This window comes from Thunnus maccoyii, chromosome 2, assembly GCF_910596095.1.
Source record: "Thunnus maccoyii chromosome 2, fThuMac1.1, whole genome shotgun sequence".
Classification (NCBI taxonomy): Eukaryota; Metazoa; Chordata; class Actinopteri; order Scombriformes; family Scombridae; genus Thunnus; species Thunnus maccoyii.
This window is the reverse complement of record NC_056534.1, coordinates 30,614,248-30,626,641: the sequence shown is the minus strand read 5'-3', so window position 1 is coordinate 30,626,641 and position 12,394 is coordinate 30,614,248. Positions and strand designations below refer to the sequence as shown.

Here is a 12,394-nt window from a genome sequence, read left to right as displayed (position 1 = left end):
GTGTAAAGATACGTTAGATTGAGAAAAGAAAGATGTACGAGACTGACGTTCAGAGTAGGGGCCTGCAGAGCAAACTGGCTAGATGTGAGACTCAGCAAAATGTCAGGAATCTATAGAAGAAAGTGACGCAGATGGAGACAAGGAGGACAGAAGAGTTTTAGCAGAAACATGATTTAGGATTTACAAAAACAAAGCTAGAGAGGATAAAAGACTCCCTCTGTTGTAATTACTAAAAGAAGTCAAGTGAAACTTAGGCAGCTTGTAGGTCAAACCTCTACTGTGCGTGCTGGCTCACCATCGTTCAAATTATTAGTTACACTAGTGAGCCTTTTCTGCAGTGACACCAAAACGTCTTCTGTCAATAAAAAAAGGTTCTTTAGATTTGAGTCCGAAAACAAACCAAATAAACTGAAGTCGACAGTTCATCAGGAGACACAATAAACAGCCTTTATTTTTTCATATACAAATATACAAAACTTTATCAGTGTTATGGAATGCAAAAAAAAATCTTTAGTGAGTTCCACTAATACGATAATTTCAAATTAGGAGTGCTACATACTTGTACATATTAACTGTACACATTAAAAAACGGCATACATACAAGTGCCAAAACATGAAAAAAAAAGCTAATGACATACAAAAGTTTGCTACATAAGTATGAGCAAAAAGCTCTGAGGTTCATGAAAAATCATTTCCATCTCTGCCACATCCAGTCCGGTCTTCTTGTCCTTCCATGCGGCTCTGCTACCTCTTTAACCCTCTCTGGGCTTGTTTCAGTAATGAATCAAAGTCGAGGTCCTCGAACCTGCTTCTGGCAGGAGACTCTTCTGCATCTCTATTTGCATCTGAGGAAAAGAGGGAAATTAACATATCAACGTAAATCGTATTAAAAGAGTTTTCACAGTGAGAGTAGATGAGGAAAAAATAATTAAAAAACCCGTGTAATCCACTACAATCCAGCCTCACAGCCCTGCAATAAGTACTAACTTTGTGAAGCTTACATTGTTCAGTTTATGGTAACATGACTCAATGGTAAACTCTGAGGGCCTTCTGTATCCTACTACCTGCATGTACGAGTATATGAAGGTGACAAAAAGTAACATTAACTATGCAAAGTCGGTGCAACACTGATTCAGTTTATACAACAAAGAATTTGATCCTGGTTCCTTTAGTACAGTTTGGACAGATGACTGGTCTTGAACAGGCGTGTAAAGGGACAGTTCCAGCTGTCTTAAACAAGGGAAAATGTTTCTCGTTACTGTAATAATATACTTGGCTTTATTCTTGGTTTTAAACTCTTACCGAGATCGGCATAGTTTGATTTGCAGAACTGTCTTCTTCCACCAAAGCAGATATCAAACGGCAGCTCATCAGGCCTTCGTAGTTTTCCTCCGTTATCAATGGCTGCAAAAGCATCTTCCATGTTGTAGAAAGTGACAAAGCCATAGTGGTCGCTATGGGAACCAAAGATAGTGGATTTTAATAGTGATAAACATACAGTAACTGATGATACAAAATCACCGATACACTGTAAAAACACAAAAAAACATTTCTGAATTGAGTTTTAATTCTGCGTACTTACCCTCGGTCTCTGAAGTGAAGCGACACACATTCTACGTCTCCGAATTGAGAGAAGCGTTCTCTCAATTCATCGTGTGTCATAGCCCTGCTGATGCGGCCGACGTACACCACCCGCCGCTCATCCTGTATGAGAGGATTTTTATAATTAATCACCACTCGTTACCCGACTAATAACCACAAACACATCAGCTGACATGCCAGTAATCTTACTCACAATGGCTTTAAGTTTCTGGATCCTCATCTCATGTTCCCTCCTGAGCCGTCTGGACTCTCTGCTGCTGTAGGGATGAAGTTGGGATTGGAAGAAAAGAGAGCCTGAGATTACACCCTTAAACTTAATTAAACCAGGAATTTCAATATTCAAACATATTTCCATCTGTTAGTTTTAGGATTCATTACATGCAAGTAAAAAAAAAAAAGGTAGGTAGAGTGCATCCGACATCACCCACTGACCTGTAAACATCTCTCCATCGCGTATGGCAGGTCCGTGGGGATGGTGACCGTGACGGGGATCTGGATTGAGACCAAGATCGAGATCTGGACCTGCTGCATCTTGATCTGGAGCGAGACAATCTATACCGCCGAGGTGGGGAGCGGGAAACAGAGCGAGACGAGGACGACGAGCATGAACTGCTCTCTGAACGCTTGTGATGGAGCCTGTGAGACATTAAAGATAAAAAATGATGCACGGAAAAGGACACGTACAGACTAAAGGAACGTGAGTAATAGCAGTAGACGGGTACCTTGGTCTTTTTGGGGAGCGGGATGCAGAGCTGGAGGAGGAGGAAGAAGAGGAGCGAGGGGATCTTCTCCGATATCTCCTCTTCTCTCTTCCTCTACTGGGAGGGCTGGGCGGAGGTGTCGGCAGAGTGCATGGAGCCGTCTTATCTTCGCTCGCACCGCCGCAGTCCTGCTCTGAGGCAGCACTGTCTGAAGGCGACAGAGCTTTGTCTGTGGACGGGTTTGTCTCTGATCTGGTCTTGTGGTTCTCAGAGAGAGGCTGCATCACAGGTGTTGCACAGTTAACAGCTCTGACAGTGGTGGTAACTTCCCTGGTGGAGGTCTGTTTTCTGCATTCAGCAGTTGCACAGGAGTCGTGGGTATTCACCTGCACTTCATTAGTGGTTTTAGAAATATCCTTGAGTAAAGAGGGCTTAGCTCTGCTATGCTGAGTAGCACTTGTAGGTGAATGGTCCACAGGCGCGCAGTAATCATGATCTGAGGATACAGATGAATACAAGTGAGGAGCGGTATGAGCGGCAGGGAACTCTGAAGTGCTTGTGTTTGTCTTCTTGGATGGTAGAGGACGGGGGTCGATTATCTGAATGGCCTTGGATGGAGGGTTTTTACGCCTTGCTGGCTGCGTTTGCTGAGTGCTGAGAATGATCTCGGTGCCAAGGGGCTCGGGGATATCCGCGAGCGGTAACATTTGGAGATCTGGCAGATTCCTGATAGTTTTTAGAGTCCCAGGTGTTTCTGAAGTGCTTAAAGGTTTAAGTGGTTCCACAGGGGGAGGCAGTAGTTGTTTGGAGGTCTTTTCTGTTCCTCTAGGCGGAGTTATGTGCAGATCTGTGTGTGTTTGCAGATTTGGAGATGAAGCAGCACTAACAAGTTTGGGCTCCGGCTTGCTCTCGCTCTCTCCCTCCTCTTTGTCTGTACATGAGAGAGTGAAAATAGATCGGACAGGTTAGCGCAGCTGAACGATAAACACCAGATGTCAGCGTCCAAGTCGACAGAGTACTGCTCACCTTGTGTTTCCTCAAACTGTTCCAGCAGGCTTGTCAGATCAGGGGCCTCGATTCCTGAAGTATGACGACAGACAGTTATTGAAAGAATGACTTGGGATATCTGCTTATTTATCAGTTATAAGCACCACCGCAGTTTACTGAACATATGTACTACAAAAATGTTGCATTTTGCTTACCTGACTCACCTACAGCACTCTGCTCTCTACAGCCAAGCTTTGGCGACGGTGGTGGCTCCTCAGGAGGAGAAATACTAGAGGGAACCTCAGGTGACGTCTCCTTTACTGGTGTGGGAGTATTTAGGGAAGTAGGTGGCTGACTGGAATATGACGTAGAGGAAGGACATTTTGTCTGCCCCACTGGATCCGGACATGGTGACTGAGGAATCTTTGGTTCCAGCATGATGTCTTTCGTTGGCTTCGGACTGTATTTTTGAGGCTCCTTGCATTCTGAATTCGACTCTGTTTGTGTTGTGGTGGAGCCTAGTGCAGGAGATCTAGAGGAGATACCTGAAACTATCTCAGTGAGCTTGTTCTTAATTTCCTGGAGCAGGACGGTGCTGTCCAAGTTACGATCCTGCTTTGGTAACATCGCCTTAGGCTTTGGTTCTGAGGAGGATGGTTGTGTTTGAGAAGTTGAGGTTGTGGATTCATTTTGGATTTCTTGGAGGTTTGCGGTGGTCTCAAGGCTAGAGTCTCTGTTGAGGAGCTCCACTTTGGATTCTTTGGATGAGGAGTGAGCAGTGGATGGGGATGCTGTTTGGGTAACGGGCATGGGGAGGAGGACAGGATTTGGGGGGTCGCTACTGAGCAGCGTTGGCTTCTTTACTGGACTTTTCTTGCTTTCAGGCACATTGACATCTGCATTAGCCTGGACATCTGGCAGTGGACTAGCAGGTGAGATGATTTTAGACTCAGTCTTTGGGCACTTTAACCCACTACCACATGTACGACTGGATGGCTTGTCCTCTACTGGGTTAGGCCTGGACGGTAGAGCGGTACGATGGGATGAAGGTCTATGGAGACGATCAGTACTGATTCTTTGTCCTTGTAAACAGAGGATGGGGGTCAGCTCTTTAGGGGGCTCAGAAACAGAGGGCCACTTGGTGATGTAGTTCCCCTGTTTCTCCACCAAAGGCTGTCTTTTTTGGCGCAGCTGTCTGTACTGTTGGAGGCTTAGTGATTTGGCCTTTGTCTCAGCTTTTGGTGGCAGAACCTCAGCTTTGTTGTTACTGTTGATTTCTGACGACGGGTTTGTTTGGGCTTCAAGTGCGGAGCCAGCTGGATTTTCAAGTGCTTCTGAAACTGTTATCCCACTCGTGTGCCCGCTAGTTTGATTTTTCTCATTCAACTCTTTACCCGCGGATTCATCGAGTGAAGCCATCTGAACGGGACCGAAGCTCACTCTTTTCTTTTCTCTGCACAACGGAGCTCTGGATGAATTCCCATGCAGCAATATGCTTTTCAGAAGTTTGCCATCATCTCTTTTTTCATCTCCCTCTTCTTCCTCCTTTGTCTCTTTTGCAGGTGCCTCATCGTCAGACACAACGTTAATCTCTTCGTCGCCATCTTCAGTGGGCCTCTCGTACTTATATACCTCTCCCTGGGAGAATAATGTGTGTTTTTTCTTCAGTTTGTCCCAGGAGGAGGCTGACGGTCGGGCTGTGCTCTCCCAGCCCTTCCCCTCCTCCTCCACCTGCAGCTTTAAGCAGTAGGGGTGCATGATCTTCACCAGGTTGACCAGAGATGTTGAGGTGAAGACTTCCACTTCATTCTCCACTTTCTTATTGTTGGGTTGAAACAAAGTCAGACTGTTTTTCTCTACTTTGCGCTCTTCTTCCTTTTCCCCATCACTCTTTATTGTGAATGTTAAATTTGGGGATTTGGATCTTGGTCTAAGTCTGTCAGTGAGGTATACTTCCTGAAGAGAAAAACATTTAGATCTTCAGTGTCAAATCTTTTGTCAGAAGAAAAAGTTAATAATGGGACATCACATATTGTACATAAGTGTTAAAAGAACAGCATAATTTGGGTAATATGTTAAACTTTGATTATGTACTCTAAGTGCTTTCAGGTTTGTATTCCTCGATTCTGAGAGTGTACCCACCGCTGACTTGTCCCTGCACTCCTGGTTGGTGAGGAGCTTAGTGTCAGGCAAGGTGTCAAAGGGAGACAGAGTCCCGTTGACATCCTCCACACTGTCCAGCATCTCGGTCAGAGCCGACAGCAGAGTCTCATTCTCCTCCTCCACTCCGCTCTTGTCCTAAAATGGGGTACAAACACATTGGTTCATCTGTCAAATTCTACCAGGATTTTGTGCCAGTGGATTGTTAATTTTGGACCTTAAACTTCTAATGTACAAAGGCCCGGGATACTCAAAGAGATGTATGTGCTTGAACTCTGACCTCTGATGAAACAGTGGAATCTTCAAAAATGGCCAAGATGGAGTGATCCATACAGGACTGTGGGTCCATCTCCACATCACCTCTGCACAGGGTGAACTGAAGAGAGACAGGCATTCAGAAATATTATTATTACACCCATGCTATGTAAGTTCGCATGTACTGCCTTTTTCTACCTCCTGCTTCCCCTGATCTGACCAGAGGCTGGAGCAATACAGTCATTTCTCATTTGGTCTATAAAATGTCAGAAAATAGTGAAAAATGATAATTGTAAAGCCTGAATTGACATATTTGTCAAGATATTGTATTTACTACCATAGAAGACGACGAAAACCAGTAAATATTCACATTTGAGAAACTGAAACCAGTGAATTTTTGCCATTTTACTTCTTAAAAAGTTAGCTTAGAAAGATGTTGCTGATTAATTCTGTGGTAATTGAGTAATAGGATCATCGTTTCAGCTCTGCAGAACTGAAAACAGCTGCAGACCTGTCTGAACATAACTGAATGACTCTGAATGGGCTTATTCCTTTCATAATACCAGATTTTTTGTTTGCAGTGGTGGAAAGTTACAAAGTACATTTACTCAAGTACTGTACTGAAGTGCAATTTTGAGGTACTTGTACTTGAGTATTTCTATTTGATGCTACTTTATACTTCCAGTCCACTACATTTCAGAGGGAAATATTGTACTTTCTACTCCACTACATTTATGACAGCTTTAGTAACTTTTCAGATGAAGATTTGACACAATGGATAATATGACAAGCTTTTAAAGTACAACATATTGTTAAAGATGAAACCAGTGGTTTCCAACCTTTTTGGTTTGTGACGTCTTACAAAAAGCAGTGTGTAGTCGGGGTCACATTTCAGATGTCTATGAGTTGTTAACAGCTCCACCAAATAGTGATTTTTCCCTCTAAACTTCTCACATGGTTTCATTTCAATAAATGTTCAAATGATCCAAGATTTCACTAAAAATCAAAGATTAGAGAAAAAGTCCAAACATTGAAAACAGATTTGTGTATCAGAACTTTGTTTTTTCTTCTTTTCTCTGCCATCAATCATCTCACGACCCCTCAGATTTATCTTTTGACCCTTTGGAGGGGCCCGACCTCTATGTTGGGAACCACTGGACTAAACTAGCTAACTGTATATAAAGTAGTTGAAAGTAGCTCCACCTCCAGCAGCTACAACAGTAACATGCTGCTCTAACACTGATGCTTCAGTATTAATAATCTAATTATGTCATATATAATAATATATCAGTCAGAGGGACCAAACCACTACTTTTACAGCAATAATTAATACTTATGTACTTTTACTTAAACAGGATTTTTCATGCAGGACTTTTACTTGTAATGGAGTACTTTCAAATTGCTGTATTGGTACTTTTACTTAAGTAAAGGATCTGAATACATAAGGATCAGCAGGTACACTGTCAAAGAGCTGATATATTTTGAAAAAGCTATTTGCAAAGAGAAGTTTATTAAGCAAACATTTCAAAGTTCCATTAGGACAGAAGTGCACAAGTGAGTAGGAGGCAGGCTGAGGACACACTAGGCCCAAGAGGCGGGTGGAGACATGCACACCATGTACAGGAACTGGGTACAGGACATTTACAGGCTCTTATGTGTCAATAATGTCATTTATCCCTGTGCCTGACTGAAGACATCTCAAAAACACGGCTTGAGACAGAATAGCAGTGAGGGTACATGTAGTAAGTGAATGAAAAAGGTGAGGGTGTAAGTTAGTGAGCAAGACAGCAGCCAGATCTGAACATGTTGTACTACAGATGTGAAGCTGGTCTTCCTGTCGACATTAACATGTGAATATTTGATGTCAGACCAAACAAAAAACGTGAACGGAGAGATAACGACACTAACTGACGTGTCATCCAACCGTTTCTATACATGCACGGCCAAAAAGGCATGCTAATCGATGAACCCAGCTCCCTGCCGCCTCCCTGATCACTACCATCAGCAGGACTACTAGCCTGTTTAAGCCACGTGTCGCCATGCGCGCGGACACAACTCCCATCAACACACCGAAACCCGCTACTACTCTGGCTTTTTTTGGTGTGAAATTCGTTAAAGGGAGGAAAGCGGTACCTCGTCGGGTGTGTTGCTGCACAGAAAGTCGCTGTTGCCGGCATTTAAATCCCCTTCTTTCCCCCTCCACCGCGCCGCCATGTTGCTGCTCCACATGGTACGCTGGCAGGCCGGACGGAGACACGTGGTCACTGGCGGGAAGCGGCAGAGGAGACCGACCTGAAATCAGATTGACACCACCGACTGTATTAATGCGAGCGAGGAGAGGAGTAGAAATCAGATCCCAGGTCAGCCATATGTGTCTCAGAGATAAGCGATCAGTTTAGCAGATATATTTTTATTTAGCGGTTTTTGTGTCGATTTTTTGTTAAAATGTGCTGTTAAAATTAAATAGTTTGACATAGAAAACGGTTTTTACATGTCTGGGACTACAAATGTAACACATGCAAGTAGTGTTTGTTTATTTGTTTGTTTTGTATGTTTTGGGCTGCTTTCATATGTCAGTTGTGTCTTTAATTTTCATCACATTTGCTTGTTAGAACTTTTTATTCACGGTTTTTACATTTTTATTTTATGTATTTATCGCTCAAAAGCGACACCTAGCGACACCCCAAGTCCCACCCAATGAACTTAAAGCAAATATAAGACAGGGAATAACCCAAGTATAGTATCTCTAGGTTTTATAGACATGTACTATATCCATTATTTAAGATATTAAATAGGTCAACTGTACCAGAGTCTCTTTTTCAAAAGGCATATGTATGTGTAAAATAAACTCATTTTATGTTGTGTTTTTCTTACAAAATGCAGCATTTCAGCAAAATGAGGGCAAAACCTGTCAAATACATTTCTCAGGTTACCACACATGTTATTAAATTAATGATTTGTTTTGAGATATTTTTTCCCTTTATGACAGGAGGCTTTAATAAAGCGAGATAGAGAGAGAGCACTAATAGTGTAACCTGGAGTTATCTTGAAATTGGAAACAACACTCTGGAAAGCTGTTAAATCCACCCAAGTGCTGTTACCTCCCCAATGTTATAATTACTGAGAATATGATGACGATATCAATGCATTCAACATCAGAATCATAACATAATTAGTGGCATTAATATACAACCAGTCCTTGAGGAGCGTATATACTTCCTGTGGTCTGCCTCATCACCAGAACAAACAGATTATCTGCATGTTCAGACGTTGTAATATTAATGTGTTGACTTTCCTGATTAACTTGTGTACACACCCTCCACCTTGACATGGTTTGCCGTTGGGACATGAAAACAGTGCTACTACACCGTTTCACTTGAAATAATACCTGTCAAGGTCCAATTTGAAGTCCTCACATGAATTGAAATGTGTGCATATGTAATAAGCTACCTTCAGACAAACTGTACAGTACATCATTGTGATTGAATACATTTGAATGCATTTATCGCTTGTGTTCACATGACTTTCTGTATTGACGACGCCCTGCGTGACTTACTCTGCAGTCACATTAATCAGAACCGGTGCTGTTTCATAATAAATCTTATTTTCTTCCCACTTCATCCTGTGCAGCTCCACACTGTGCCCCCTGATATATGATGAATAATTATTGTAAGACACAGCTGTCTTAACCATGTTATCACCGGTGGTTTGCATTTCTCTCTCTCTAGCTGATGAAGACCCACAGCAGCACCAAACCACATGCTCCACTGACAAATCACATGATGGTCTTTTGGATGGTTGATTGCATTTACATATTCACCACAGCAGCCGAGTGTTTTCCTTCCATCTCCTTCTATAGTGCCCATTACACAGCTGTCTCCAGTTATGCAGTAATGCTCAAGTTGCTCCGCTACACAGTGAATCATTTCTGCAAGAGTCGGAGTGTTTGTCTTCCAGGGATGAAGCTGGTCGTACACGTCCAGTCCAGTTTGTTCAACTGACATCATGTCCGATGTCATTCCCCATCCACACCTTAACTAGGTGAGGTTGATCTGTAGCAGTTAGAACATCTGAATTGTGTCAAATAAAATCACATTTAAACAAGGAAAGATTCACAAAATATCCTGAGACAGTAGCAAAGTTAGGAGAAGCTCCTAAAAATAAGAGATGTGTCAATCTTAACTTTAGGACTCTGAAATCAATCAAATTTAATTTAATTTATAATTAAATAAAATGTAAGATTTTTGTATTTAAAATTGAATTGAATTATTTATCAATCAATTTTATTAATTGAATGTAATGTATAATTGTATTTAATTTCATTGCATTTAAAAATTAATTGTTTAAATTGTATTCAATTTAATTTAGAATTAGGTTTCATTTTGTATTTAATTTCATTTAATTCTTAATTGATTTTTAGATTTAATCGAATGTGTAATTTGGTTTCATTTTTAATGTAATTTAATTTTTAATTCAATCTAATTTAGTTGTAATGTAATTTTAATCAAATCTAATTGAATCTAATCCAATCTAATTCCTTCTTACACTCCTACATATTGATTAATGTTTTATTTCACATTTGCCGACACAGACCGGTGACGAGCCAACCAATCACTGTAGACAGAAACATGATGTCATCCACAGTGACGGGATCAGCCTCTTCCATTAGATTGTTCATCAGGAAATGATCAATTCAATGGTCTTTATTGGCATAAAAGTTTCAAGAACATAATTACTAAAGCATCAAAATACAATTTGTCCAAATATTTGGACAGTACAGAATAACAATAATATGAACATTAACACAATATTAAGATTAATATATATTATTATGTCGTCCTTTTTCTATTGCTACTTTGTGATCACTGAGCCTGTACTTGGTTGGGATCTGTCTCTGCTTTCTATCTCTGACAGTAGAGAGATATTTCTGCCTATTCATAATCTCTTTTTAGGGACAGATAACGTTCTAATCTACTTTGGCTCTTAGTTTCTTCTTTCCAATGTTCCAGATAGGTTTTCTTTTCATTGCGTCAGCACTTTTGTGAATAGCTCTTACAAGGAAACTCTTTGCTATGAACTACGAGGACACCCATGTTAAATAGACACTTTGTGAATAGGCCGACAGCAGGTTCACACAACTCTTCGTACTGTATGCTACAGTTATTCCCTCTGTTCCCTTGAAACAGCTTGACTCTGTCTGAATGTGAGAAAATCCACCAACTAGCACCTCTACAGAGTGGAATCAACCTTCTCATCTTACTCTTGGTAAGAAATCACATAAGCGGATTTCCCCAAAATGTCTAACTGTTCCTTTAAAGCAGTAGCCTACTCCAGCAATTTGATATTACACTTCCATTAGTGGTTTTTATTTCATTCCACACTTGTACAGAGGTCTAGAGGTTCTACACTAAATGGTCTCATATTGACTGTTCCTCTTATTCTATACTAGAAAATTTATTTCATCACAACAGCCAGTGTGTCAGCATATCAAAATGTTCCTGAACAAAGACACTGAACCTGACCTGCTCACTTATAATAAATAACTCTCCATTATTACAAACAAGACTAACCACAAAGCATCAGCTTGCATAGGGTGGAGTTTGGAGACAGTGTTGTATGTGGGCGTTTTGTTCAAATGGCTTGGAGTCTGCAGTTCTGAGGACAGCTGTCACATGAGAGTACTTACTGAAAAGTCAAGAAAAACCCACCTGAGGAGAAACATGTTGCTTTAGTTGACAGTTCTTGTGCATGAATCAGATCATCAGAGCGGAAGATCACATTGTGCAGTAGACCTGTCATGCTACACGTTTGTTTTCATTTCTTTTTTTGAAAGGTGCACCAGCTGTCACAAGGTACTCAGAGGAGCCTGTGGTGTTAAAATTGGTGGATAGCCAACTCTACCTGCCATCACCCAAAGTCCAGCAGATGAAGAATGAGCCGAATGTAACTGCTCCGGTCTAGAAGGGACAATTAATTATGTTTCATAGCACCAATCTTCCACATTTTAGAGATAATGATGAGTGAAACTGGAGATTTCAACATATTTTGAGTCCTGTATGTGTATCTTACTTACTGACACAGAAGAGGAATTATTCTTCCCTCTGTGAATAATGTAAATGAACCTGATGTGATTCATTTTCTCCACTAGATGGTGATACTACACATCTCCCCATTAAGTTCTGCTCACACTCTCAGGTTGCCTATTATTAGCCCTCAAAAGTTGTGAATGAGTTAATTCCCAGTGAGCTGATTGCTCTGTGCCAGCCACCTATCCACAGTGGACGCCAATCAGATATTTGTGCATGAATGAAATGAATGCATAATGAACTGAGGCTCGTCACCTCTTCATTTGTGTGGCGTTATCTTGTATTATCTCACTGTTTTTCCGTGGAGGACTATGGATGTGTCTGGCCTGTTATCTCATGCATGCCAGCGAGGAGTTGACCTTTCTGCTGAATGTCATGGCGGTACACAGAGTCAATGGCTGTACTAGATTAGCGGAGAGGGAAATATACTCACAGACGCACGTTTTTAACAAGGTACAACATACTCCCTGTTCATTGATTTGATCTCACACACATCTTACCAACTGTGCATCTGCTCAGTGACCTCTATTTCGTTTTTGTCTGTTATTTTTTTTGTCCCTTAATCCCATATCTTCTTCTATACTATTGCTACAGTGCATCTTT

General features: G+C 41.3%; 1 protein-coding gene and 1 long non-coding RNA gene across 4 annotated transcripts; one reads left to right on the top strand and one right to left on the bottom strand.

Moving 5' to 3' along the window:
* Positions 1–425: 425 nt before the first annotated feature.
* LOC121909885 (peroxisome proliferator-activated receptor gamma coactivator-related protein 1-like) lies at positions 426–8,028 on the bottom strand. 3 transcript variants are annotated; one of them, XM_042430714.1, is made up of 11 exons: positions 7,839–8,028; positions 5,731–5,826; positions 5,433–5,588; positions 3,506–5,246; positions 3,330–3,383; positions 2,325–3,234; positions 2,035–2,238; positions 1,796–1,859; positions 1,583–1,704; positions 1,303–1,454; positions 426–845 (listed from the first exon to the last, which is right to left on the bottom strand). In XM_042430714.1, the coding sequence occupies exons 1-11, from the start codon at positions 7,932–7,934 to the stop codon at positions 745–747; spliced, it is 3,696 nt and encodes a 1,231-aa protein (XP_042286648.1). In that variant the 5' UTR covers positions 7,935–8,028; the 3' UTR covers positions 426–744. The 3 variants fall into 3 exon arrangements, with proteins under 3 accessions (XP_042286648.1, XP_042286658.1, XP_042286664.1); XM_042430724.1 differs by having other exon boundaries at positions 1,796–1,856; XM_042430730.1 differs by having other exon boundaries at positions 3,515–5,246.
* On the top strand, positions 7,993–12,031 carry LOC121909944. The gene is made up of 4 exons (XR_006099558.1): positions 7,993–8,065; positions 9,565–9,746; positions 10,892–10,970; positions 11,539–12,031. It is a non-coding gene; the product is annotated as an uncharacterized LOC121909944 (long non-coding RNA).
* The last annotated feature ends 363 nt before the right edge of the window (positions 12,032–12,394 follow it).

Coding starts and splice junctions, on each gene's coding strand:
- LOC121909885 (XM_042430714.1), bottom strand. CDS start 7,934: ATGTGGAGCAGCAACATGGCGGCGCGGTGGAGGGGGAAAGAAGGGGAT. Junction 3,384..3,505: donor GAGTGCTGTAGGTGAGTCAG/GTAAGCAAAATG, acceptor GTCATACTTCAG/GAATCGAGGCCCCTGATCTG. Junction 1,860..2,034: donor CGATGGAGAGATGTTTACAG/GTCAGTGGGTGA, acceptor TCATCCCTACAG/CAGCAGAGAGTCCAGACGGC.